The 27,703-nt window shown below is 34.5% G+C and overlaps 1 protein-coding gene across 13 annotated transcripts in view; it reads left to right on the top strand.

Annotated features, from left to right (window-relative positions):
• The window catches only part of ANKRD17 (ankyrin repeat domain 17), a 163,790-nt gene that overhangs the window by 89,860 nt on the left and 46,227 nt on the right, over positions 1-27,703 (top strand). For 4 of the 13 annotated variants that reach the window (XM_059067178.2, XM_059067182.2, XM_067035820.1 and 1 more), the window contains exons 8-21: positions 259-496; positions 1,849-2,040; positions 2,398-2,531; positions 4,729-4,816; positions 6,859-6,986; positions 7,237-7,380; positions 7,926-8,028; positions 9,524-10,276; positions 14,565-14,713; positions 21,787-21,898; positions 22,031-22,176; positions 25,876-26,018; positions 26,780-26,993; positions 27,504-27,679. In XM_059067178.2, the coding sequence (XP_058923161.1) occupies positions 259-496; positions 1,849-2,040; positions 2,398-2,531; positions 4,729-4,816; positions 6,859-6,986; positions 7,237-7,380; positions 7,926-8,028; positions 9,524-10,276; positions 14,565-14,713; positions 21,787-21,898; positions 22,031-22,176; positions 25,876-26,018; positions 26,780-26,993; positions 27,504-27,679 (2,720 nt within the window). The remainder of the gene's footprint in view (positions 1-258; positions 497-1,848; positions 2,041-2,397; positions 2,532-4,728; positions 4,817-6,858; positions 6,987-7,236; positions 7,381-7,925; positions 8,029-9,523; positions 10,277-14,564; positions 14,714-21,786; positions 21,899-22,030; positions 22,177-25,875; positions 26,019-26,779; positions 26,994-27,503; positions 27,680-27,703) is intronic. The other 9 variants (XM_059067181.2, XM_067035821.1, XM_059067180.2 and 6 more) reach the window with 5 other exon arrangements.

Genomic DNA, 27,703 nt, shown 5'->3' with positions numbered 1-27,703 from the left:
CTGTTTTTTTTTTTCTGATGATTAATAAGCTTTTTGATTGAAGGTATTTTTCTACATATTTTATATCCTCAATTGCTGTTTACTACTAGAGTAAACTGTAGATATGTCTTAATTAATGCTTGCTTACTCATCTGTTAAATGTAGATTTATTCTTATTTGAATTGAAATCAGTAAACTTCATTGTATAGCAATTGAGAAGTATTTTTAAAGATTTTTTTAATGGTGCTGATTCAGTTTTTTTAATTGCATTGTAATCAGGATGGCCATGTTGAAGTAGCTAGGTTACTTCTTGACAGTGGTGCCCAAGTGAACATGCCTGCTGATTCATTTGAATCACCATTGACTTTGGCTGCATGTGGTGGGCACGTGGAACTTGCGGCTTTACTTATTGAAAGAGGAGCTAGCCTGGAAGAGGTCAATGATGAAGGTTATACACCATTGATGGAAGCTGCTCGTGAAGGACATGAAGAAATGGTGGCGTTACTTTTAGGCCAAGGTAACCAATACCAATCAAGACACTAACGCATAAATGTGTAAAATGTAAGATTATGATTTTATAAAATTGAATTTATTTCATTTTTCTAGTAGATTTGTAATGAGGTGCTATCACAAAAACTAAAGATGAAATATTTTCTTTGAAAACAGCTCTCATACTGTACTAAATAAAATCAAATGGACTTCTTTAGTATTTAAGAGCTTTCAGAGTCATTTTGTGCTGTGTGAATACAAATAGAAGTGGGGGTGGGATAGGGTTGTAGGTTATGTAGGGGCGTGTATGAGATTCAGCATTTCTGCAGCTAATATATTGAGAGAATGCCTCTTAGAGCAGAATACCTATTAATAAATATTTGATGTTTCTAGTGTTTCATAAAGTATACTATGGGAAATCTTGCCATAAGGACTAACTTGATGCGAATGCAAGAATGCATGTATAAGAAGCTGTCAAGGAGCTCAGTACGCAGTGGGCTTCTCTTTTGGAGAAAGTGAAACAGTTACTTGACTGTATTAAGATACCTTAACTTTAGAAGTAATCTCGCATCTCTATCCATATTGGTAGCCTGGTTTTATATCTCTTTCAGTAGTAACGGTTTTGTTTTTACAAATTTAAGAGGAATGGCATATTTTTTTAAAACCTTTTACTGAGAGGTAATATTGACTAGAATTTTAAAAGCATAGTTTTGGGAGCAGACTTCTTAGGTTTGAATCACAAATCCACTGCTTGCCGATTTTGTAACTTTGGGCAAGTTTCTAACCTTCTGTGCCTCAATTTTGTTGTCTGTAGGGTTGTTGTAAGAGTTTATAGATGTGTATAAAGCTTTTAGAACACTGTCATATAGTGCCTGTTAAGTGTTAACTGTGGTAATGGTGGTAGTAGTGATGATGATAATGTTGTTGTGACCTTGGGCAAGTTAGTTAATCTCAATTTCCTTAGCTGTAAAAATGGAGCTAACAATAATATGTAAAATGCTTTAAATATTGCCTGACAAATAACAGCATATTCAATATTATCTATTATTATTTTCATCAACATCTTTATCATCATTATTTTGAATATTTATAACTAGGGAATGTGGTTTATTGTCTAAGGCCTTCAATCACATGACTTGTACCTTCTGGCTGAATAAATCTTATTCCAGCAGTGTACGTCAAATATGGACTAGTGGATGTGGTTTTGATGGTTTTCTTTATTTTTTATTGCCTCCTAGAATAGGGGAGAGGTACTTCATCATTTAGTAAATTAATATAAATGTTCATTTTGAAGTATAGTTTACTAGAAAATAATCATGTTTTGCTTATCTCTGGAATAAGTTAATGACTTTCTTTAAATAATTAGAATCTTTATTTTAGGAGCAAATATCAATGCACAGACAGAAGAAACTCAAGAAACTGCCTTGACTTTGGCTTGCTGTGGAGGCTTTCTGGAAGTGGCAGACTTTCTAATTAAGGCAGGAGCTGATATAGAACTAGGGTGTTCTACCCCTTTAATGGAAGCTGCTCAAGAGGGTCATTTGGAGTTAGTTAAATACTTATTAGCTGCAGGTAGGCATTTTTGCATTTGGGAGTTTTTTTACATGATTTATTTAAGTAAAAATATTACAATGCAAATAGCTTTTTCTTTGATGTATGATGCACTGAATGTGTATAGAAAAATAATGTGATAAATTTTTTAGTGTATTCTGAATAAATAATTTACCTTATTGCTATTTGAAATATCTGCAGTTTTAATTTTAAGCAGTAATCTATTTCTAATTTTTTTTCTTTTTTGCTTTTAAAGATGCTGACAATATTCTCTATTTCTAGAAATGGATAAGGCTGTTTTGTCTAATTTGAGGAGATATGGCTTATCTAGAAGAAATTTCAGTATCCACATTTGTGTCTTATGATTCTTTTATTAAGGCTGTGTATCTAACACTACTGCAGGAGCTAATGTTCATGCAACAACAGCAACAGGGGATACAGCACTAACATATGCCTGTGAAAATGGTCATACCGATGTAGCAGATGTCTTACTTCAGGCAGGAGCAGATCTGGTAAGCTATGTCACTTTCTAAATGTTAATATTTAAAGCTAAGACAAGAAATTAATTGAAAGGAGATTATAGACAAAAGATATTTCTTTACTTCTAATTTTATGTTGGCCTTTTTGCCATTCTTTATCTCATTTAGTCATATTTTTTTCCTATGCTGTTTTGTGTCCATTCTTATTTTCCTTGTTAGCAGGACTATCCAGTTTACTACCCCTTTTCCCCTACAAAAAAGGGAAAATTTTGTGTTTGATATGTTAATAATCATAATAATTAATACACATTTTCTCTTAAGTACTTAGCTATTTTTAGAAGCTTTTCTGATTTGTCATAAAAAGGCAAATATGGCTTAGAGGCTTTTCACTGTAGTTTAGGAAATAAATTGTACCTATACCATTCAAAGCATTATTAAATAAAGGAGTTAAAAAGATAAGTATTCAGTAAATAATATTTTCCCTCAAATAACTTTTTATTTAGTGAGAAGGATGAAATACTGAGGTCATTTAAAAAAAATATTTATTTATTTAGGGCCGCGTTGGGTCTTCGTTGCTGCACACGGCTTTCTCTAGTTGCAGCGAGTGGGGACTACTCTTCGTTGCAGTGCGTGGGCTTCTCACTGCACTGGCTTCTCTTGTTGCAGAGCACAGGCTCTAGGTGTGTGGGCTTCAGTAGTTATGGCACTCAGGCTCAGTAATTGTGGCACACGGGCTTAGTTGCTCCACGGCATGTGGGGTCTTCCCGGACCAGGGCTCGATCCCGTGTCCCCTGCATTGGCAGGCGGATTCTTAACCACTGCGCCACCAGGAAAGTCCCTACTGAGGTCATTTTAAGGTAGATTACAAAGAAATGTCATAGGGAAAGGACAGACAGTAAAAAAGCTCAGAAGAGGTGAAGATGTCATCTGAGATGTTATGTTTGGGGCTGTGTAAGGTTAGGAAAGGTAGATAGTGTGCTGTTATTACAAAAGAGATACTCCGGTTGGAAGAAATAGTATGAGTACAGCCTGAGAGGTAGGGAAGAATAAAGCAATTGTGTGTGGGGAAAATAGTCATTCTTCCAGTTTAGCCTGTGAGGGAGTAAGAAAGGTAGGTTTTAGTTAAAACATAAGCACCCATGTGTTCATGGGGCTGAGATTAATAAGCAAATGTGTTTTCCTGTAGAAGTTCATAGTTTATGACAGAAACTTACATGCAGGCAGAAACAGGCTCCTCAATTAACTGGTTTCTTAACTTAAACTTTACTTAACTTCTCTTTCCTCATTTATGAAAGGAGAGGGTTAAATTAGATTACTATTGTGGCCTCCTTCAGCTCTGTCTGTGTTGGCACAACTCTTGGAGAACTTATGACGCACATTATATTCTAGCTAGTCATGCGTATATTCCTCTTATTAGGTTTTGAGCTTCTTCAGCTTAGGAACTAAATTTCCAGTGTTTACTACAGTGACTGTGAAACATACAACAATGTAATCTTGCTTAGTTAATTGCAATTAAAACAACTTAGTGTATGACTTAAGAGAAAAATCATCAGATGTAAGTGTAAAAACTATTGACATATAAAATGCTTTATAAAAGGTGTTTTTTTCTCAAACCTTTATACTGTAAGATCTGAAAATTTTTCCTGTGCTGATATTCTGAATTGCAAAAATGCAGCTGGTTCTCCATCCTTTTGAAACCCAGAAATCTCTAGTAATATCTTATAATTGATGGTATTAAATATCACTAGCCTTGTTATTTTTATGTAAGGTAAAATAGAGATAATGGGAAGCCTGTAAAGGCAGAGAGTGATATACTTAGAGAAATTCATACACGTAGGATACAAACTTATGAAAAGAAAATCACTTGTAGTGGATTAGGATAATGTTGATAATGTTGATTGTTTGGAGAGGGCTGTGCTAGAGTGTCATTCATTGTTCATGTTCCACAGTCCTTTTTGTAGAGAGAAGGAAAAATTACCCAAGTGGATTTAGATGAGGGTGTAACAATCACATGAATATAATTCCAGTTCTTAATTTATCTATATTTCCACAGAACATGTTTCTAATTTGAGATTGTTTAAAGAATGTATTCCTTGATTTACTTCAAAGCATGTTATTTAATATATTTAGATTCTGAAATTAGTTCAGTTCTCTTCCTTTTGATTTTCATGAAAAGGAATAATTGTTCATTAGAAATTAAATATCAAGTAAGTCTGTGTTTTTTAAACAGGAGCATGAATCTGAAGGTGGAAGAACTCCTTTAATGAAAGCTGCAAGAGCTGGTCATGTTTGTACCGTTCAGTTCCTAATTAGTAAAGGTAGGTTTGTGTAAGGCAGTAATTTTTTTTCCACAGGTATCTATCCCCTGCCCTTGGGTATTAAGAGATTCACAGGTAAAGGACATTTTGGAGGTGTCATGTGGTGGAGGGATGCTACTGAGATTTTTTTTTTTTTTTTTTTACACGTTAAGTATAATATCTTTATTTTATTTTTTTTTAAACTTTTTTATTTTATTTTTTATTTTTTTTGCGTTACGCGGGCCTCTCACTGTCGTGGCCTCTCCGGTTGCGGAGCACAGGCTCTGGACACGCAGGCTCAGTGGCCATGGCTCACGGGCCCAGCTGCTCCGCGGCATGTGGGATCTTCCTAGACCGGGGCACGAACCCGTGTCCCCTGCATCGGCAGGCGGATTCTCAACCACTGCGCCACCAGGGAAGCCCGCTACTGAGATTTTTGTGAGTGGGTAGTTGATAAACATCCTGCAACACATAGAACCATTCCAAACTGAAGAGTTCTGATACCGAATACCACCCTTGTTAAAAAACATTTCAATACAGAAAAATTTCTCTATGTAAAAAACTTTGAGGGTTTGTTTAGATACCTTGAAGTCTTTTCTGTTCGTGTAATAATATATCTCGAAACCTGGATTTTTATGTTGTTTCTGCCACTGATTAATTTGAGGGCATGTCACTTTTCTTCTTTATATTTCCTTGGGCCTAAGTTTCCTTCTTTGTAAAATATAGAGAGGTGGTCATAAATATAGCACCTCCCCAAAAAATCAAAATTGAAAAGGAACAAATATGCCAAAAATGCATTTTCATTCATGGTCATTTATTCTACTTTGAATACCAAAATCCTTCATAACAAAGGTAGCATATTATTACTTCCTTTAAATTACTTTATAGATATTCACTGTATAAGTTGAAGTTTTTCATGAACTTAAGTATAGAAGATTAGAGATTTCATTATATTCTTAAGTATAGGCGATTAAAGATTTTACTTTTGATTCAACATTAGTAAAAGTGAGACTGTGTAGACCATATGCAATTAAAAAGGCAACATACGCCATTTCCTTCTTACCAAAAATACTAAAGTTTGAAATCGTTTGTAGGTAAAGAAAATAAATCAGAAATAACTTACTGGTCAAAGTATTTTAGACAATTTGAACACTTCCTTGTGTTATATGTTTATAAATAAGACATAGTATTCTCAAGAATGAAATTATTTTCAGTTATTATCTCCTCTCTTCTTTGGTTAATTTTTTTTTTTTTTTTTTTTTTTTTGCGGTACGTGGGCCTCTCACTGTTGTGGCCTCTCCCATTGCGGAGCGCAGGCTCCAGATGCGCAGGCTCAGCGGCCATGACTCATGGGCCTAGCCGCTCCGCGGCGTGTGGGATCTTCCGAGACCAGGGCACAAACCCGTGTCCCCTGCATCAGCAGGCGGACTGTCAACCACTGCGCCACCAGGGAAGCCCCTGCTTAGTTTTAATGAATCTGATTCCAATTTTTTCCTGGTATTTTATTTCCATTTCCTACATGCATAGCACAGTGCTCCAAATCAGGGTTGAATTCATGTTAAGGGGAAAATAAACCTGTTTTCATTCTCAGATATTTCCCAATGAAAAAACATTATACTACTATTACTATTTTTTGTTAATTCCTTCCATATTTGGCCCATAGAGGGCAGTGTGGTTTATTTTTTATTGGTTTTTAGTCATCTTTCCCACTGAAGATATTAAAATGTAGATAAAATTTTGTATTTTACTTTTTTAAAACAGTGATTATATTAGGAATAATATATACTTTTATCATTATCTTTTAATGGTACATACTGAAACATTTATGGGTGAAATTATATCATGTTTGTCTCGGATTTGTTTTAGAATAATTCAAGATGGGAGAGGAGAATGGATGTGGGTATATGTGAAATGAGATTGGCAATGTTTATAATCATTGAAGCTGGGTAATGGGTATGTGGGGCTTCGTTATACTGTTCTCTCTACTCTTCGATTTTGAAGTTTACCGTAATTTAAGAAACAACACTCTATTAACATGATTTTTCATGCCTTGTCTGTTTTAGGAGCAAATGTGAATAGAACCACAGCTAACAATGACCATACTGTACTATCCCTGGCTTGTGCAGGGGGTCATCTGGCAGTGGTGGAACTACTTTTGGCTCATGGGGCAGATCCTACTCACCGTTTAAAAGTATGTAACTCAAATGTTTCAGGTAGCAGTGTGAATTAATCTTCACTCTTGAGCATAACAAATTATTATCTATAAGTTCCACTTGTATTGGCATTCTAAATGTGTTCATTTTCTTCTCATTTTAGAGAAAAATGTTCTTTACCAAACCTAAAACTTTAATGTGTCTGGGGCCTGTTGGCTATATCTTCCTTAATGTTTCTGTAAATTAACTTTAAAAAAAAATTTTCCCCTTCCATATTCACTCTTTTAGGATGGCTCGACTATGTTGATAGAAGCAGCAAAAGGTGGTCATACAAGCGTTGTTTGCTATCTTTTGGACTATCCTAATAACTTGCTTTCAGCCCCTCCACCAGATGTCACTCAGTTAACACCCCCATCCCACGATTTAAATAGGGTAAGCTTCTAAACTAAAGCATTTTATGTTATATCATCTTGTTCCCTTTTTCGGTCATAGTTCAAGATTAAACTAGATTGTTTTTTTTGTTATAATATGTAGTTATTTTTATACATAACATACTTGATATGGTTAATGAACATCTGGTGTAATATCCAGATTCTAGATTGATACGATTTTGCTTTGCTTTCTTACTGTGGCCAGAATAATCTTTTGATTTCAAAGTGCATTAAAAAAATGTCATGGAGGGAATTCCCTGGCGTCCAGTGGTTGGGACTCAGCGCTTTCACTGCTGGGTCCTGGGTTCAGTCCTTGGTTGGGGAACTAAGATCCCATCCTGCAAGCTGTGTGGCATGGCCGGAAAAAAAAAAGTCATGGAAAATAATTTGATACCAGCACATTTTAAGTAAATATGTCACCTGAGATTGTAATATGAAAAAAGATTTTGAATGGATCTTTGTAACTTATTCTTCATTTAAAGCAAATTATGTAATGGAAGGTGTAGGAAAAGCAGATATATATATAATCAGTTTCATTTGTCTTAGGCTCCTCGTGTACCAGTTCAAGCACTGCCCATGGTTGTCCCACCTCAGGAGCCTGACAAACCACCTGCCAATGTTGCCACTACTCTTCCCATCAGGAATAAAGGTCAGTTGTACTTCTAAAGACTTACAAGTTGTCCAAGTAAAAATGATAAGATTGCAAAAAAAAAAACCAAAAACTAGCCATTTAAAATTATTATTCCACAAAAATGAATTTTACTAGGTCGGCATAATTGAAGATTTTTTTTAAACAATGAAAAAAGCATGTTATTGGGAGAGAACATAGTTAAGAACACTAATTTGTGCTGGAATCAGAAGTATTAGCAGTAGAAATTCAGATGCTCATCTTTGATGCAATTCTGATTATCGATGATTTCCTCTAATAACTAGTCATTTCTATTCATGTTACAATGTTAGGCTGCGTATAATTGGGTGACATTTTTGTAAATTGCTAAAAATTTCTGTAGTGATATGAGGCATAAGATTTATAAGCTAGATCAAAATTAAATTTTATTTTAGAATAACTGGTTTTAATATAGATTTTATATCTGGAATACCTTTTCTCAACCAAGAATTCAAAGTTACTTCAGATATGGTTGTTTGTTGCTCTAAAACTCTGAGGTCCATATTTGATTTGTGGAAGTTACATCATGCATGTTCATAAGTTATGTCCCAAAAGATTACAGCTACCAGTTTGAATCAGTTTTTTCCTTTTAGAAAGTTTTACCTGAGGAACCAATGTGGTTTTAATTTTTTGGTTTTTGGCTACCTATATTATTTTACCAGCAAGAATACTAAGTATTTCCACCAGTTCTTTTCAATCACCAGTACCAATCTAGAGCCTTGGCACCTTTTTCAGTTGGTATAGCAAGCAAATGATTGCTATACCGATAGCCAGATATGTTTATTCACCTGGCTGTCAGAAGATACAGTGGATGTCATAGTTCAGCATCTTTTCTTCCAGGGAAACTGAATCCCAGTTCTCTACTGGCCAGGTAGCTTTGTGAATATGTGAATTTCTATCTTACCTTTATCAGTCTTGAAGATGGTAGGCCCCAACAAAGACATATATTTTAGTTGGATTTTAATTTCCTGGTACTTCTCAGTGGTTTGAGTACTCTTTGTGTGTATGTGTGTGTGTTTAAAAGGCACAGACTATTAAATGTAGAAAAACCTTGACTCAGAGGTTTAAGTTTTCCCTACATCTTAATAATTTAGCATTATTTTTCTGTTCTTATGATAAGTTTTTACATCTTTATGACCAGATGCGGTATCTATCTACACATAGCCTTAGATTTTACTTTAATTGTACCACTTAGATATCACAAACCTGCATCCCTCTATTGTCTAATTTTAACCATGTGATATTTTTAAAATTCTGAAATTAATTTTCCAAAGATTACTCTATGCACATAAAATACATACATTTTATATTTATGATAAAGGAGGTGGATTTGTTTTTAACTCCTTAACAGTACATTTTCACCTTCTATGGATATAATAACTTGGTGCATAACTGTTGGCACTAAACCTCCCAACAGTAACTCTGTAATGAGGATGCCATTCATGTGCACTTCTGAGGGGGTTTCTTTTTCACACAGCTGCTTCTAAACAAAAGTCCAGCAGCCATTTGCCAGCAAACAGCCAGGATGTACAGGGTTACATCACCAATCAGTCTCCAGAGAGCATTGTAGAAGAGGCTCAGGGAAAGTTAACAGAACTGGAACAGAGGATAAAAGAAGCCATAGAAAAGAATGCACAGCTGCAGTCCTTGGAACTGGCTCATGCTGACCAACTTACCAAGGAGAAGATCGAGGAGCTGAACAAAACAAGGGAGGAACAAATTCAGAAGAAACAAAAGATTTTGGAGGAACTACAGAAAGTAGAACGAGAATTACAACTGAAAACTCAGCAGCAGCTAAAAAAGCAGTATCTAGAGGTTAAAGCTCAAAGAATTCAACTTCAGCAGCAGCAGCAACAGTCTTGCCAACATCTGGGACTGCTAACTCCTGTTGGGGTTGGAGAACAGCTTTCCGAGGGAGACTATGCACGGTTACAGCAAGTGGATCCCGTTTTGCTTAAAGATGAACCCCAGCAAACTGCTGCTCAGATGGGTTTTGCACCAGTCCAGCCTCTGGCCATGCCTCAAGCTTTGCCTCTGGCGGCAGGTCCCTTGCCTCCAGGGTCCATCGCAAATCTTACAGAACTGCAAGGAGTGATAGTTGGACAGCCAGTACTGGGCCAAGCACAGTTGGCAGGGCTGGGGCAAGGAATTCTGACAGAAACACAACAAGGGTTAATGGTAGCCAGCCCTGCTCAGACCCTCAATGACACGCTGGATGACATCATGGCAGGTGGGTTATATTGTTATGAGCAGGTATCAAATATGATTTGCTTAAGGCGAGTAAGAGTGTGCCAGAATTTTTTGCCATTACCCAACTTGAGAACTATTTCTGGACTCTTGAACCATGTATATCTTTAGAAATATTAGTTCAATCTCAGACGTTCTCAGATGGATACAGGTCAAATTAAAGATTAGCTTATTCAATGCAAGTGGCTGAAACTTTCTGACTTAGGTGGGTAGGCTGGGAATCTAGGTTTTTCCGTAGGTTGATGTTTGATTTTTTTGTTTGTTTTTGGTTTTGTTTTTTCTTTTTAAGTTCAGAATACTGATAGAATTTTGGCTTTTTTGCTTCTGTATTCACACCAATAAACCGGGAAACTGATAGAAGTTGAAGTGCAAAACTAGTAGGATATATCAGAAAGCTTATTTGTGAACAGAAATACTTTATATCCTAATGGATCAGACTTCAAACCTGATGGATATTTTAAAAAAAACAAAAAACGTAAATACTTTTACAACAATAATAAAGTACAAAACCAAATAAGGTTGGATTATACTGTATGTCAGTCATTTATCCCCTGTGAATGTTAATGTGTAGTTTCTTTCTAATTGTATTATGAGAAGGTGTAGTCCCTTGATAGTATCATAAATGATATATCTTTAAATGGGTAGGCAGAGAAATTTTTTTCCATTTTAATTAGCTTCATTGGCAAAAAGAAATATTTTAGGGGTTGTTTTAATGGTTCTAGTTTTGGGTACTTAGTTTTTGTGAGTTCTGTAACAAAGTAGTAGAATAAGATTTTACAGGATTATAAGCCATAAGAATACTATACTGAAAAGAATAATTTTCTTCATTTAAAAAAAAAGTATAAAGAAAAAAAAAACAGAAAAAGAAGGAACAGGGGAAAACAAAGGGAGTAAATAGGTGAATTTTGATAATTTTCATCTGCTGTCTTCCCCCCTTTTAATTCTTTGGTCTATACTTAAAGGATGATTGCATTTTTTCTAATTTTGAAACTCTGTTTAAGTAGCATTATATATTATGAGATTATACATAATTTAACTTTAATCTTTTAAAAGAATAAAAGAAAATGAAATTGTATAGTGTTGAGATATTTAGCTAACATTCAGAAACTAAGAAACCAGCTAATGAGACAGATTTTGTACTTAGAAATTGCTCTAAAGTTTCCCAGTCTTTTAGTATTGCCTCAACAATAGTATGTGGAATGAAAGTCTCTGCTAATCTTAGAGGGTACAGTAACTACATTGGAAAAAATGCTATTAATTGTTAGTAAGAACTATAAAGCTTCTTATATTAAGAAGTATACATTTTTCCTATAGATTTGAAAGTTACTACTAATCACCATTAGTGGGTTATAATAATTGGGAATGTAATTTAAAAAACAGTATATATCTTATGAAAATTGAAGCGCAGTAGCTCCAAATGCCAAATTTGATATTACTTTCATGGCCATTAATCTAGATCATAATGGTGTTCTTTATATTATGTCAATTGAACTACCAAAGAGTGTGTAGAATTGTTATTTATTCAATTAAATGAAGAATGGACATTCCATACCAATGACTATTTAAAAATTTTTGATATGCTATCAGAATTTACCTAATGTTCTTGGGCATAGTTATCAATAATGATTTGCCAGTTGTATAATTTTTATGCTGATCAGAATTATCGGAGGTTTGTAAAGTAGTTTTTCTGTTGATTTGTTTACCAAGCAAAAACAATTAAATTCTCCCTATGTGTTCCAGGTGTTTTCATATAAAATTATTTTTTAAAGCTTATAACTTCTTAGGAAATATGACAGATACTTGTCATATTATAAAAATACTTTACCTGTTTATTCTCATTTATATGGGGAGAGGAGAGATGGCCAGAAGAAAGAACAGGATTAAAAACATCCAGCTACCTCCCTGCAACCCATTCCTGCATCATGCATGTGCACGTGCACAAACATACACATATACACTCACTTCCACAGCCTTTAAACTTCTTCTATGGTAGTACTTGTTATTTCAGTTGACTAATGACCATTTCCATTTCTTTCTTTGGATTTTTTAATATCTTACAACTTCATTAGGCTCAGTCTTCCTTCTCTCCTTCAGCATAATGTCTGTTCTTTATTCTTAGTACCCATTTATTAGACTGCTTTTATAAGATTCAGTCTCTTTTTCTCTAGTACTTGGCTGGTCAGAATCTTCTATCTTCCTTGGTTTCTGTGCTAGCCAAAGCAAAAAAAGTCCCCTATTTAACCAATCTTAACAACTTGCCTTTGCTGTGCTGTCAAGTTCCCTCTTTCCTTACTTGATGTTAAAACTTCTTTGAGCATCTGGTTTTCCCTCTCTGAAATCTAGCGCTAAAATGAAGTTCCACATGTAAAGATCTGGTCTGTACCATGGTTCCTTCAGGTACCTACATATTTATAATTGTTACTTTTAATTGTAGAGAATGGTTGGGTGACAGGCAGCTATTTAGTTTTAGTAAACCAATTTCATAGGGACCCCAAAGGAATTAAATGAGGGAATTGATTTTTCCTATCTCCTTCTAGAAGAGGTGATAAGAACAACCAGTTTGACCCAAAATAAGAAAACTAATATGTTCTTTAAAAGAACTTATTCAAATTGAAATGTAAATTATAATTTAGTCATTTAACAATAAAGCTTAGATTTTTTTGTTCAGTATCATGAAATAAAATTCCGTTTTTCGGCCAGATTGATGTTCATTCTTTTTAAGCTAATTTTGTGTTTAGCATTTTCATTTGTGAAAATCAGTCTAATCAGAGGAGAATATGGAACCCATTTTAAGAGCCATAGATTTTATATGGTTTTGAAATTTATATCTAGAATGTGTACATTTGAATTGTCTTGATCTTTTTCTTAACATACAAAACTATCAACGTGGAGTAACAATATCAAGGTCATTAGATGATTAACATATTAGTGTTGAATACATGCCCTTTTCTATTGATCTGGATCCCTAAGGATTCAAATAGTGTGTTTTGTTTTGTTTTGTTTTGTTTTGTTTCCTCCTTTGTTCTTCCTTTGGCTTTTAAGTGGACTTAAAAATGTATAATTATAGAATGTGTGTTGCTATAATGTATAGTGTATGTTTGTGCCTGAACTAAGGATTTCATGTCAAATAGATTTCTTAATTAACAATTGTGTTTATAATTGTTCTGATAAGGCCTATTTCAGTTTTGCTCTTGGTAGGAGCATAACCTCTTTTGCCTGGTTTCAGATCCAGTTGTGAATCATGATTGTTTTCTGTTTGATGTAGCTGATAAATACGTTGGTAACATACATCCACACTACTGTTGATCATTCAAAGATTAATGCCCAGACTAGTGCTATAGCATTTTTAATAAGGGGGAAAAAGGATTGATGTTCACATGGCAACTCCAGAAGTTAGTTGATGAGGGAATAAAGTACCCTCAACTGCTGCCACCTTTGGAATTCTCCCATCTCAAGTACTGACCTAATTAGCCCCTTCTTAATTTGCTTATTTTGGTGAAAATAATATCATGGCAAAATTATACGTAGAAGAACTAACAGTAATCTATATTTGAAGGCTGATGGCATGCATACATTTTTTTCTACCCTAATGTTTTAATTTTGTCCTTCTAAGTCAGTGTGATTGCTAGATTGATTGGTGAGCATTTTACGCCCTTCAGAATAATTCTGTATGTGAGAAACTGTTTCTGTGCGAGGATCAAATTTTTATATATATATATATATATGCTGTCATACTAAGGGCCACCCCCTGTCTGCAGTTAATAAAAGAATAGGAAGTATTTTAAATATTCAATAGCAAATGTCCCCAAACAGTGATATTACTTTCATTAGTTCTAGAAAATAAGGTGTGAAATTGGCAGGTTAAAAGACACATTTTCTCCTTCTGAACTTGACTGTTTTAACTTTTATTCCTTTTCTGGTTAAGAAGATATAATGGATAACCATTTGCATATATATTTAATTTTAATTCATAAAAATATTTTTGTTTTCAGGGTTATTTTGAATTAAGGTTTTGTGATTACTTACCATAAGAGGGGAATTTGTTTTTCATATGGTTTATTGTTTAGCAAATGGGTTACTCTCAATATATATTTAAATTTTGGTCTGTTGTCCAGTGTCAGAAATAACCAGGAAAATGAGTTATTAGTGCTATGGCAGTCTACCTGTAGATATTTTGTTTTTAAAGATATTTAAATATTTTCTGACAACTATTTCTTACTGTTACCTAACAATGTTTCATCCTCATTAAGTACAGTTATTTTGTTCAACAGCAGTCAGTGGAAGAGCATCTGCAATGTCAAACACTCCTACCCACAGTATCGCTGCTTCCATTTCCCAACCTCAGACTCCAACTCCAAGTCCTATCATCTCTCCTTCAGCCATGCTTCCTATCTACCCTGCCATTGATATTGATGCACAGGTAAGCTCCAAACTCAGGAGTGATAGTTTTTAGCTGGAATTCTATCATCATTAGAAACATTAATCAGTTATTTAAATCATCTTAGACTGTTTTGTCCCTGGGCAAAGACCTGAGCCACAGTTATAAATTAGAATCCACATTTAAAGTAATAAAATACCAAATACAGATTATTACTTCTAATTATTATGAAGATCTGGTTTCTGATGTCATCAAGTAATCTTTTTTTCTTAAACTTTAGTTTAAAAAGGGATGTAAAAAGAAAGAACTTATTTAAGATTATGTATTTTCTTCTAAACTTAAATTAGAAGATGTATTTTAAAATTCATATTGGATTCCATTTATATAGCATATATACTCAGTTGCATTTATATTGTCTTTGAAAATTCTGATCTTGCTGACTGAAATATGTAGTAAGTCTATGTGTCTGTTTCTGTAACACTGTTAAGTTTAAAAAACAAGGTTTTTAAAAGAATTAGTTTACCATGAAATGTCAGAGCAAAGTGAGGTTGGGAAAGAGAAGGTAGCTTGTGTTTTGTCCTGAAGAAATGCCAAGCAGCCTAGCTTAGAAGACTGCTGAATGAGGTAAGGGTATATAGCTTTCTTCAGGACTGAGAAATGTTTGCAGTTTATTTAGTTTTGTGTTTTGATTAATGCCTGATGGAGAGACTAGTGTGAGGGTGGTGGTGTACATTATAAAACTTGCAGTTTTATAAATGATCACTTCTTTATAAGCATCAATTTGAGGGAGGGGGGATGGGGGAGAGGGGGAGAGAGAGAGAGAGAGAGAGAGAGAGAGAGAGAGAGTGTATGTGTGTTTGTATTATTGCATCCTTAAGGGCCTGTACTATTAAGCTATTGAAATAAAGCCTCCTTTTCATTAAGATGTTTCTTGGTAATACTATGAAAAAGGAATCTCATTTCTGTTCTTACTTGCTTCCCTTATTTTATATGAGCTAACTTTTTTTTGAGCGCCTAAAATAGTTAGGGGCTTTTTTTAAGGAATAACTTTATTCAATCTTCAAATTACACATATAAGGTAGCTACTCTTAAACACCCATTTTCCTGATGAAGAAACCTAGGCTAAGAGAGAGACTAAGCATTTGGCTTACAATCACTTCATTTAACTAAGAAATGGTGGGGCTGGAGTCAAACTTAGGTTGGTTTGACTTCAAAGGCACCCTTCCAAATACCATACTATAGAGCTTCATTTTTAGTCTCATAAAAAAAATTAGACATTCATTTGGTGAACCACAATGGTTTACATTTCATACTGATAGCATTATAGAATTGGATTGAATTTTTTATTGAATTTGCATTATTTTCCTCTAATCTGTTTTGCTCTAGTCTGTTAATGTTTTAACCAGAAGTATATTTTCTAATTTTGTGGGATCAAGAATTGATCCACAAGCAAAAGTAAAACTACCAAAATATAAAGGGTTTCTTCTTCTTCTTCTTCTTTTTTTTTTTTTTTTTTTTTAATGCTTTAAATAAAACAGCCACAGGGACTTCCCTGGTGGTCCAGTGGTTAAGACTCTGCACTTCTACTGCAGTGCGGCAGGTTCGATCTCTGGTTGGGGAACTAAGATCCCGAGTGCTTCACGGTGCAGCCAAAATTAAATCAATTAATCAATCAGCTACAGAAAAGGTTCCATCAAGTATGATCATGATTTATTGAATTTGAGATTATAGTGATAATGAAATTTTACCTGACTATACCACTCAACCAACCATAAGTTAATTTCTGAGAAGTTACATATAAATACTTTTTAAAAGTTAATTTGAACAAACGACGTACATTTTAAATGTAGTAGACATACTTATGTAAAAAGATTTGACTATGGCTCCTTAAAAATCTGCTTCTTTATCTGGTCTTTACATTGAGGCTTTTCAGTTGGGTTAGCCTAATATGAGTTACAATACTTTTCATGGAGTTTACCATAATTGCATAGTTAGAAATTAGAAATTTCCTGTTTTGGAACACATAATACAAAATAATTATTTGGAAATAATTGTTCACCATTTTTTCTTTAACTTTCAGTGTTAGTTTTTTTAACTTACTAGTTTTTATGATACTAAGAAGGTACTTAAAGTGATAAATACAAAGATTCTTTTATGCTTAATCCACCTGAAGTTTTTTCTACATTCTCAATACAAATTCCATGAGATTTTACGTAATGGATATTTTGGTTTATGTGTGACAATACTGTGCCATTACAGACAGATGATATGATGAAAAAGTTAATAATAAGATTCTTCCTCTATTTTGAAAGATTAAAAATCCTCTAATAATTGGATCTTTCATTTGTTTATTTAACAAAACTTAACATGTACATTCTTAACTCTTTACAGATACTTCTTTAACTTAATCTCTGTAACAATCCCATGAAGTAGGTACTGTTACTATTACCATTTTACAGGTAAGGAAAGAGGCCTTGCCTAACAGCCAATTTTTAGTGGAGCCAGCTTTCAAACAAACAAACAAAAAGACTCTGGGTCTAAAATCTAGAAAATGGGTCTGCCAAGATAGCAAAGGGTCATGTGTGTTTAATCTTTACATCTGTTTAGCATATTTCCTTGGCCATACAGCATATTTACCTCAAATCTTAACTTAAGGAAGAACAAAAGAAGTGTGATTTTTTTTTTAATGCTCAGTATGTAAGTCTCTTTTTTAAAATGCTACTGATTCTTGAAAAATGGTCCTTTAGTTGATCATTATAGTAGGGAACTAATATTTTAAACAAGGATTAGCTGGAATCATATGTGTAATTTCTGGCCCTTAAAGAATGCTGACAATAAGAGTTTGCATTCTTTATAACATTCCTCAAATCTTATGTTCTATAACTAGAAATCACCCTTGGTTTGTGTGTGCCACAGGCTCTCCACCTCTCATGTAATGGTTTTATTGAATTAAGTTTGTCTGGATACTATCAAAACTTTTAAGATTAATACTACACACTGTGCTGTTACCAAAATTTATTTTAGGAAACATCAATAAATGATAGTTTGAAGTAATTATTTGGGACTGTTTTACCATACATTCTGATAACATAGCTCTAATCTCTATTTTTATTTTGCTTAAGTGGTGTAATAAAACTTATACGTGGGTACTCTAGATATGGAAATTAGGAATCACATATAGATTTTTAAGAACTGTGGTTTTATATGAAACAATAAATCTGGTTAGTTGAATCCTCGGAATTATTTTCTGTATTTTATAGTGTGAACTTTTAATTAACTCTACTAGCCAAAAGTGAGAAGGAATTAGTTGTTCTCTTCATAGGTTCTAAAACCTGTGTTCTGGCATGAACTGAACTTGTGTTCCAGTTCTGAACTGCTTGACATTTTATTCTCAAATTTCTAAAGGCTTTCCTTGAACTTGGAGTAACTTATTCTAGCACATCTCAAAAATGAGAAAACTAAATACCTCCTCATGTAGTTTTGCCTTTTTTTTTTCTTTTTTAAATAATTAACATGTATCCATTATCTTTTAAAGAAGGTAGATGTTAAATTTAACCTACATATCAAGACTCAAATTGTAGAGTATGTAAAATTATGTTTTACCTTTAATGGTATAAATGTCATTGGTATTTCTCTTTTCTTCTGTTTTTGCAACGTGGAAAACAGTTTCACCACGATTTAATGAGAAATTAAGGAGACCAGGAGAAAACTCATTTAACTCATAATAGTAATATGAAATACTCTGCCATTAAAGCATTCTACTTTAAAATGCATGTATTCTGGGCTTTCCTGGTGGCGCAGTGGTTGAGAGTCCGCCTGCCGATGCAGGGGACACGGGTTCGTGCCCCGGTCCGGGAAGATCCCACATGCCGCGGAGCGGCTGGGACCGTGAGCCATGGCCGCTGAGCCTGCGCCTCCGGAGCCTGTGCTCCGCAACGGGAGAGGCCACAACAGTGAGAGGCCCGCGTACCGCAAAAAAAAAAAAAAAAAAAAAGCATGCATTCTACTTTATATGAAGTGTTTTAAATAGGTTATTTACTGTCTTACTGAATTTTCTCATTTACTGAATGCCCTAAAGTACCATCCTTTTTAATCTTATACGTGACCCCAAACATGGTTAGAGAATTAGATATTTGGGACTATGGAGGTCTAAAAAATATTCAGCCCTTTGAATCCTAATAGTTTTCAAAGTAATTTATTTAATTACTTTAAATGAAATTAATAGATATACTTCCTTTTTTATAGTTCAGATATTTTTTCACTTATATTCTAGCTCATTAAAAGCTGCCTTTTCCTTTAATATTGCATTTGTCTTATGATTCTTGCTTGTTTTTTTAATATTGTAAAATTGAATAGTCATGCTGGTAATTTACAGAATATTTTTACATTGAATATAATTTTACCATTTTTTATAAGCCTGAATCATCATAACATGTTATGATACAGAATGGTATATTTTATGATATTGTGAGCTAAATGGAAATTTTCTTTAGAATATAAACCTGGAAAGCTCTTAACAAAGCTCTGGGCATCTTTTCCTTTTCCAGGTTTCTCTTAGATATATGACCAAGAATGTGACTGGGTAACCAGTATAATAACATAACTTTAGTGTTACTTTGCCGTCTAGAAAGTCATCACCTACATTTCATTTCCTTGATTAGAAATATTCAAAACACCTGTTTTCTTTAATTCAAAACTACCTGTATCTTATCAGTAGTTAATTTTAACCCAAACTCCTACTTCAGTTAAATTGTTTCTTGATATATTGCAAATCAGGATATTTCTTACCATTTTGGGAATGTGTAGTATGTATCTGGGAGGGTGGTGAAAGTCTCACTTCAGAATCTTTAAATTCTTTCATTATTGTCTTAAAAAGATTGTTGTAAAATATTAATTGCTTTAATTTCACCTTAATGCAGAAATATAGTGAAGTTACGTACTTATAAGTTGCCCAGGGAATTTGACTAACCTCCCCGTCTTCTTCAGCTTTAAATATGTTTTCCTTCAACTCTCACATTGTTCATATTTCTCTCTTAGTTTCAACCTAAATTTGCCCTGTACAATAACCTGTAAACTCCTAGTGAGCAGAGACTGTATTTACTTATCTTTGTCAGCCCTAGAGTATCTAGCAGAGTACTTTGAATATAAAAGGTGCTTAATAAATGTCAGTTGAATTGATGTTTTATAATGTGGAAAAAACCCAAATTTTACTGATCCTCTAAAATTTTCCATGCTTACCTTTTCCAAATTTTGTTTGTCTCTTCATTCTCTATTACGATTGACACCAGTTTCCTAAATTACTCTTTAACCGTGGAAGACTTCTAGAAACCTCATAAAACTTCATCATAAAGTTGACTCTACATCATAAAGATTACTCTTCTACTGAGTGTCTATACACTAACATAGAGAGCACATAATACAGATAGATTTAGTATTCTGTTCACCTCAGTCAGCTGTGCCTTAGGGCTGGCTCTCTGACGTAAGAGGGTAAGCAGCATTTTGTTATCCATGATTCTCTTGGTTTTTTTTACACCAGTCTTTACCAGTTGTTAGCATGTGTGACCATCAGAAGGTTATTTCTCTGATCTTTGTCTCCTTTTCTCTGAAATCAGACGCAATAATTCCTTCCTTATAAACCTGAAATAAATATAATATTATATAACACAGTAAATATATATTTCATATATGTAATCCTTTTTTTTATTAGTGATAGTCTTTTATTCTATGACCCTTACAGCTACTGTCATTCATTCAACTTAACTATCATTTATTGTTTCCTAGGCAAGACATCACTAATAGGCAGAGAATGCAAACATAAATAAGACATGTTTATTACCTTCCAGGAATTTATAGTCCCCTGAGGGTGATAGACACATAAGTAATATTAACATAAGGAAGATTGGTGATAAATGCTGTAATAGAGGTGAATATGTAAAAGTGGGAAGATGGCTTAGACAGAGCTATGCAATAAAAAGTAATGCAAGACTCATATAATTTTATGTTTTCTGGTAGCCACATACTATGGTAGAGTGTGACCACTGGTTAAATCTATTATTGATCACTATCACTGGCATAAGTCAGAAGTAAACTGTATATAAACAGTGTCATGTCTCAATTATAATTGTGTTTGTCTTTCAAACTGCATTGTATATAATATTTTTTTGTTCCTTTAAATTTTTAGGGGCTTTGTTCCTCAAATGCAGTTAAGTTACTTGGAAATAATTTTTTCATTTCAAGACTTGTTTTTCAGCTTTGTTAGATGGGTCCAGGGTAGCTAATTTGGCCTAACGGCTGAGGATTTTTCTTGATATTCTGTGTGTTTTGAGGGTCTTTCTGCTCTGGCTGTGGGAATCAAACTATTCCCAGTTCTTTGTAAGCTCTAGGTTTTGTTCAGTCCCTTCTGATAGTCTTTCCCTGGCCTCCGGTAATTTTTCTTACGCATGTGTGTTGATCAGAACTCAGCTGAAGACTCAAGGGGAGCCCTCTGCAAATCTCTGGAGTACTCTCTGTACGTAGTGCCTTCCTCTCCAGTAGTCTACCCCATGAATTCTAGCCACCTTCACTTCTCCAAACTCTCTTTTCAACTCAGGGAGAATGCCAGGCTCTGTTTGGGTACCCTCTTCCTGCACTTTAGCCTGGAAACTCTCCAGGCAATACAATAAGTTAATCATTTCTGTCCTCAGTGATCACTGTCATGTGTTGCCTATCTAACTAGCATCATTTCAAATAGTTTGTCTTTTTTCGTTGCTTGGGCTGGGAAGATAAATCTTGTCTGTGCTACTCCATTTATGGGTAGAAGGGAAAGTGAGTCCACAGTAGTATTTCTTAAAACATGTAGTTGAAAATAGCATACCGTTGAAAATCATACTTTTTTTTCTTCTTGCTTGCTTTAAGAATTGCCCATAAAGTTCAAATATTATTTGTAGTCTTTTAAAAAATCACAAGTTGACCATTAGTGGGAAAAAAAAAGAGTTACTATCCAAATGTTTGCTATAGTAGAATAGTGTGTGTGTGTGTGTGTGTGTGTGTGTGTGTGTATTTGGTATATGTACCTATTATGTAATTGATGTTAACATTTTTAATTGTATAATGAGCTAATCAACAATTTTTTACAGACTGAGAGTAATCATGACACGGCGCTAACGCTTGCCTGTGCTGGTGGTCATGAGGAACTGGTACAGACATTGCTAGAGAGAGGAGCTAGTATTGAGCACAGAGACAAGAAAGGTGAGGCCTGCTTTTGTTAACTTTTCTTCTGAATTATTTGTGTTCTGTGACGAAATACTACTTGTAGCCCTATTTTGATGGACAACAGCACTGTTTCTTTGCTTAGCTAAGAAGATCTTTATTTTACTCCAGGTTTTACTCCGCTCATCTTGGCTGCTACAGCTGGTCATGTTGGTGTTGTGGAAATATTGCTGGACAATGGTGCAGACATTGAAGCCCAGTCAGAAAGAACTAAGGACACACCGCTATCTTTGGCTTGTTCTGGGGGAAGACAGGAGGTATTATTGTCCACGAGTGTAATTTTTTTTTTCTCTCTGTTTAACAGATGTGCACTTTAATTTATATGATTTTGTGGTAACAGTGAACAGACATTAAGATTTATCACAGTGGGGCTTCCCTGGTGGTGCAGTGGTTGAGGGTCCGCCTGCCAATGCAGGGGACAGGGGTTCGTGCCCCGGTCCAGGAGGATCCCACATGCCGTGGAGTGGCTGGGCCAGTGAGCCATGGCCGCTGAGCCTGCACATCTGGAGCCTGTGCTCCGCAACGGGAGAGGCCACAGCAGTGAGAGGCTGGCGTAACACACACACAAAAAAAAGATTTATCACAGTAACTGAGACTATAATCTTTTAGCAAAAGGATAAGAATTAGTGTTAGCATAAACTGTCTTACCAGAAAAATCATACATTGTTTATTATCCTACTCATCTAAAAGTACGAACTGCCATAAGAATCCCTCTTCATTGCATTCAGGCTAAGAGAATGATTAAGACATCCCAAATCAAATCAGCAAGCTCCTGATAAGTGGGGCCTATATTCACTCATCTTTTCCTGTCCCAGAGTACTTAGTGTGAAAGATACTTAAGCTCAGCCTCTGTTGCTCTCTATGTATAAGATTAGTAGGGGATTAAAAGTGTTCAATTTTTAGTTGTCCTGAGTACTTTTGTCTTTTAATTGTTCCCCAGCCCTTCTCAACTCTGGAGGAAAGGTTCTTGGTTATATTATATGACCTTTTAGTTTCTTTAGGTAGAACAGCTGGTGTGCTTAGGTATAGGCCCAAGAGGTCATAGCTTTGCTCCATTGTGTGTCTTCTTTGGACATTTAATAATCAGTTGGATAACCTCATTCTTCTGGCATTTAATAATTAGTTGGATAACCTCATTTTAAATCAATTTTTAAAATCCAATTCTGTTCACCAGTCGTGCTGTCTCTATGGATTGGTAACTTCTCAGTTAGGGAGTTGTTGAATCTTATATTTAGGAAGCACTCTAGGTCATTCCAGGTGAGTTTCCTACTCTCAGCTTAAAAATCTTTTTCTTTTTTATTTCACCATTCTAATTATTTTCTGTATTCCACAGTGGAGGTGATTCTATCAGTCAGAAATGTAAATGTTCTGTTTTTGATATATAATGAAAGTAAAATTTTGACTTAACTGAAATTTTCAATCACTGTGTGGTTTGAAATAATACTTGTCTCATAACATTTTTCAATATTGAATCAAAAAGAAATCAGTTGATTTTCTTCCTTTCAAAGCAATGTTAAAGCCTATAGCCTACTGTAATCTTTATGTATTCTTACTAAAATGTAACAGATGAGGTTATAATAATTATAGAAGTGTTTTAGGGTAATAATTTTGCCTATAACACTCTTGCTTTTATTTGCTGTCATTAGAACAGTAAAGTATTTTGAAGTAATTAATAAAATATTAGAAAGTCATTTTACTATAAAATCACAAAATAATTCTTTTATATTGAATGTTTATTACTTTTGGGGAATAGACCATTCCCTCTGAGAGAAAACTAGGGTCAGTTATCTTTGCATAAAGGAATTAAGAAAACTTTAGAAATTTGATTAGGGTTTTCTACTTTATTGCTTAAGGGACTCTTTGTAAAATAAAATAGCCTAATGCCAGTTTGGGAGCTTGTTTTTATGATCTTGTTACATAAACCAGTTAGTCTTACTGGCTCTAAAAGCAAAAATTTGATAGAAAGTCATTTAAAATTAGTCATAGCTTCAGAGAAAGATAAGAATCATATTGCTTATACATGGAATCTTAAAAAAAAATACAAATGAACTTATATACAAAACAGAAATAGACCCACAGACACAGAAAACAAACTATGGTTACCAAAGGGGAAAGGAGTGGGGGAGGGATAAATTAGGAGTTTGGGATTAACATATACACACTGCTGCGTATGGAATAGATGACCAGCAAGGACCTACTGTATAGCACAGGGAACTATACTCAATATTTTATAGTAACCTCTAAGGAAAAAGAATCTGAAAATAAAAAAAGTATGTATATGTATGTATAATTGAATCACTTTGCTGTACACCTGAAACTAACACAACTTTGTAAATTAACTATATTTCAATAAAAAAAAATTTAATGAAATTTAAAAAAGAAAATGCTTATGAATGTGAACTTAAAAAAACCCAAAAAACAAAAAAGTAAAATAGAATTGGTCATAGCTTTATTCAAACGAGTAAAGTTTTAGCTGATAGTAAGGCAAAGCACTGTTCATTAACATTTATTTATTTCCCAGTTAGATAATATTATTAACAGTAAGAGCAAGGATAAGTGCTATGATCTTGAGCAGTCCTTAACTTCCTTATGCCTCATTTGTAAAATGAAGATGAGGATGCTAGTACCTGTGTCAAAGAGTTGTTTTGTGCATTAAACGGCATAATGGACAAAAGATCTATGAATGGCACTTAAATAAATGCTAAATATTCTCAGCTATCAGGGAATGCAAATTAAGACCCCAGTGAGATACCACCAACCACATCCACTAGAATGGCTAAAATTATAAAGATTGACTATACCAAATTTTGCTGAGGATGTGGAGCAGCCAGAACTCCTTGTTGATGAGAGTGTAAATAGTACAACCACTTTAGGAACAGGTTTGTCAATTTCTTAACTAAACGTGAACCCAGAAATTCTGCTACTAGGTGGAGCCCATGAGCAATGAAAATATATTTCCACAAGAAATGTTCATAGCAACTTTATTCAGAATTACCCCAAACTAGAAACAGTAGAGATGTTTATCAATAGAAGAGATAAATAAGCATATTCACATAATGGAATGCTATGCAGTACACACAGATGACTTTGAATGACTCTGTGATTCATTTATATGAAGATCTATGGTAAATGAAACTAATCTTTGGGTAGGATTGACTGAGAAAGAACATGAGTAAATAACAGATTTAAATTAGGCTTATGCATTTGTCGATTCTCAGTGAATATACACTTAAGTTTTGTGCATTTATTGAAAGTTACAAATTTCATCTAAAAAAACCCCAAAAAGCCTAAAAGCAAATAAGAGTTTAGTTCATGGTACACATGCTGATGTGTTTAAGTGAAATTGCAGGTGTCTACAATTTACTTAGAAATGAAATGCATCAAAAAATGATGGACAGACGAATAAATATGATAATGTAAGTAGAGGAAAATGTTAATGGTAGAATCTAGGTGATGATTGTATGTAAATTTTTTTCAACTTTTCTGTGTGCTTAAAACTTTTTATGGTAAAATGTTGGGGGAAGGTAAGTGTTAGCTTTATTCCAAAAATGTTTTTAACATTTAGTTTTTGATTTTAAGTTTAAAAAATATTTTAAGGACATTTACATGTATAAATGAAAAAAATCTTATTCTATTTTACCACTATGTGGTGGAATAATACAGAAATACTAATTTCCAAAACAGCATTGCACAAGAACACATGAGGTCAAGATCTTTCAATGAAAACACGATGCCATTTCAACAGATTCCAAAATGGATTTTACTTGAGAAACTATCCCTTTATTGGCCTCTAAGACCTTTTGCTTTCATTTGAGACTGATTTTGTGCAAAGGATGAATGACTTTCCCCTTCTTCCGTTATACAATAAAGCAGAAAAAAAGAGAAATCAGAAATATACACCTTGCAAGTAGTCTCACCGTAAGAAGAAAACACATTTTTTCCTTTTCTTTTTCCAGGTGGTGGAGCTATTGTTAGCTCGAGGGGCAAATAAAGAGCACAGGAATGTTTCTGATTACACACCTCTAAGCCTGGCTGCTTCTGGTGGCTATGTGAACATTATCAAAATATTACTAAATGCAGGAGCTGAGATTAATTCTAGGCAAGTTTTATTCTCTCTCTCAAAGTCCCTTAAGAATGTTATGTTAAAGATATTTGTAGAACACTTTTTTTAATGCCATATTTAGGAAATGCCTTCATTACAAATTTAGAATTCAAATTTAAGTGTTTAAAACTGTTGACATAGGGCTTCCCTGGTGGCGCAGTGGTTGAGAGTCCGCCTACCGATGCAGGGGACACGGGTTTGTGCCCCGGTCCGGGAAGATCCCACATGCCGCGGAGCGGCTAGGCCCGTGAGCCATGGCCACTGAGCCTGCACGTCCAGAGCCTGTGCTCCGCAACGGGAGAGGCCACAACAGTGAGAGGCCCGCGTACCGCAAAAAAAACCAAAAAAAACCAAAAAACAAACTGTTGACATAGAACTTGAAAAAATTATCAATTACTTTATTTCTTATTATAAGCATAAACACATCTGTCTTATGTTTTTATTAAGCAAGCAAGTATATACTTTAGAATGGAAAGTTCATTTTAATAATGACTTAATAATTTATCACTTTTCAGCCCAAGTTGTTATGTTGAATGAGATACAGAAAGTATTCTAGTTCTGGGTAGTAAAAGATTTGTAGTGTAGTCTTGGTAATATCTCAGAGATTTAGTAGGGCTGAGAAGAATGATTATTTTAAATAATTCTGCCAAATAAAGAATCTTAAATCCTAAGATAGAATTCTGTATTATCATCTAGTTTTTCTGGGACATTTAAAAAATATATTTTTCCCTTTGTTCTCCCCATACTTCCACCCCCAGAACTGGTAGCAAATTGGGCATTTCTCCTCTGATGTTAGCAGCTATGAATGGGCACACAGCTGCCGTTAAGCTCCTGTTAGACATGGGCTCTGACATAAATGCTCAAATAGAAACCAATCGGAACACTGCCCTTACCTTAGCCTGCTTCCAAGGAAGAACTGAAGTGGTTAGTCTTCTGCTTGATAGAAAAGCAAATGTGGAGCACAGAGCTAAGGTAAGGAGAAGTCTGAGATTTACCCATGGGTTTATTGCTTTGACATTTAAGGTGTACATTAGCAATATGCTAATTATACTTCTAGTACTTTGTAGTAACATTTATCTCTTACATATGTATTTAAAAAGAAATCATTCTGTATGACTCAGTTAAGCATTAACTCTTGAAAATACCTCAGCAATAGATTTTTATAGGTAATAATGATATTGGGGTTATCAGCTGAAAACTATGTAGTATTATGAAAGAGAAGAGAGGGAGCATTTATTAAGTGCCAGTTATATGCCAAGTACATGTGTCTTAAAATTTTTACCAACAAATGGACATTAGATAGAATCATCTGCTTTCAGTAGACCTCACTGTAACTGAGAGAGGTTAGCAGTGTCAATGCTGAAATTTAGTCATGAATTTTGTAACAGCTGTACCGTAATGCTCTCCCAGATCGTTGTTCTTTAACATTTTAGTACTTTCTGGTCTCTTATGTGTTGTTTTTTTATTTTTCACTAAACCTAGACTGGCCTCACACCGCTAATGGAAGCTGCCTCTGGTGGATATGCAGAGGTGGGCCGAGTTCTTTTGGATAAAGGTGCTGATGTTAATGCCCCTCCAGTGCCCTCCTCGAGAGATACAGCTTTAACCATAGCAGCAGATAAAGGGCATTATAAATTCTGTGAGCTTCTCATTGGCAGGTATGATGCTACCATACCCTTCAT

Source organism: Kogia breviceps, chromosome 6, assembly GCF_026419965.1.
Source record: "Kogia breviceps isolate mKogBre1 chromosome 6, mKogBre1 haplotype 1, whole genome shotgun sequence".
NCBI lineage: Eukaryota > Metazoa > Chordata > Mammalia > Artiodactyla > Physeteridae > Kogia > Kogia breviceps.
Note: the sequence above shows the minus strand (reverse complement) of the source record. Positions and strands in the feature narration are given on the sequence as shown.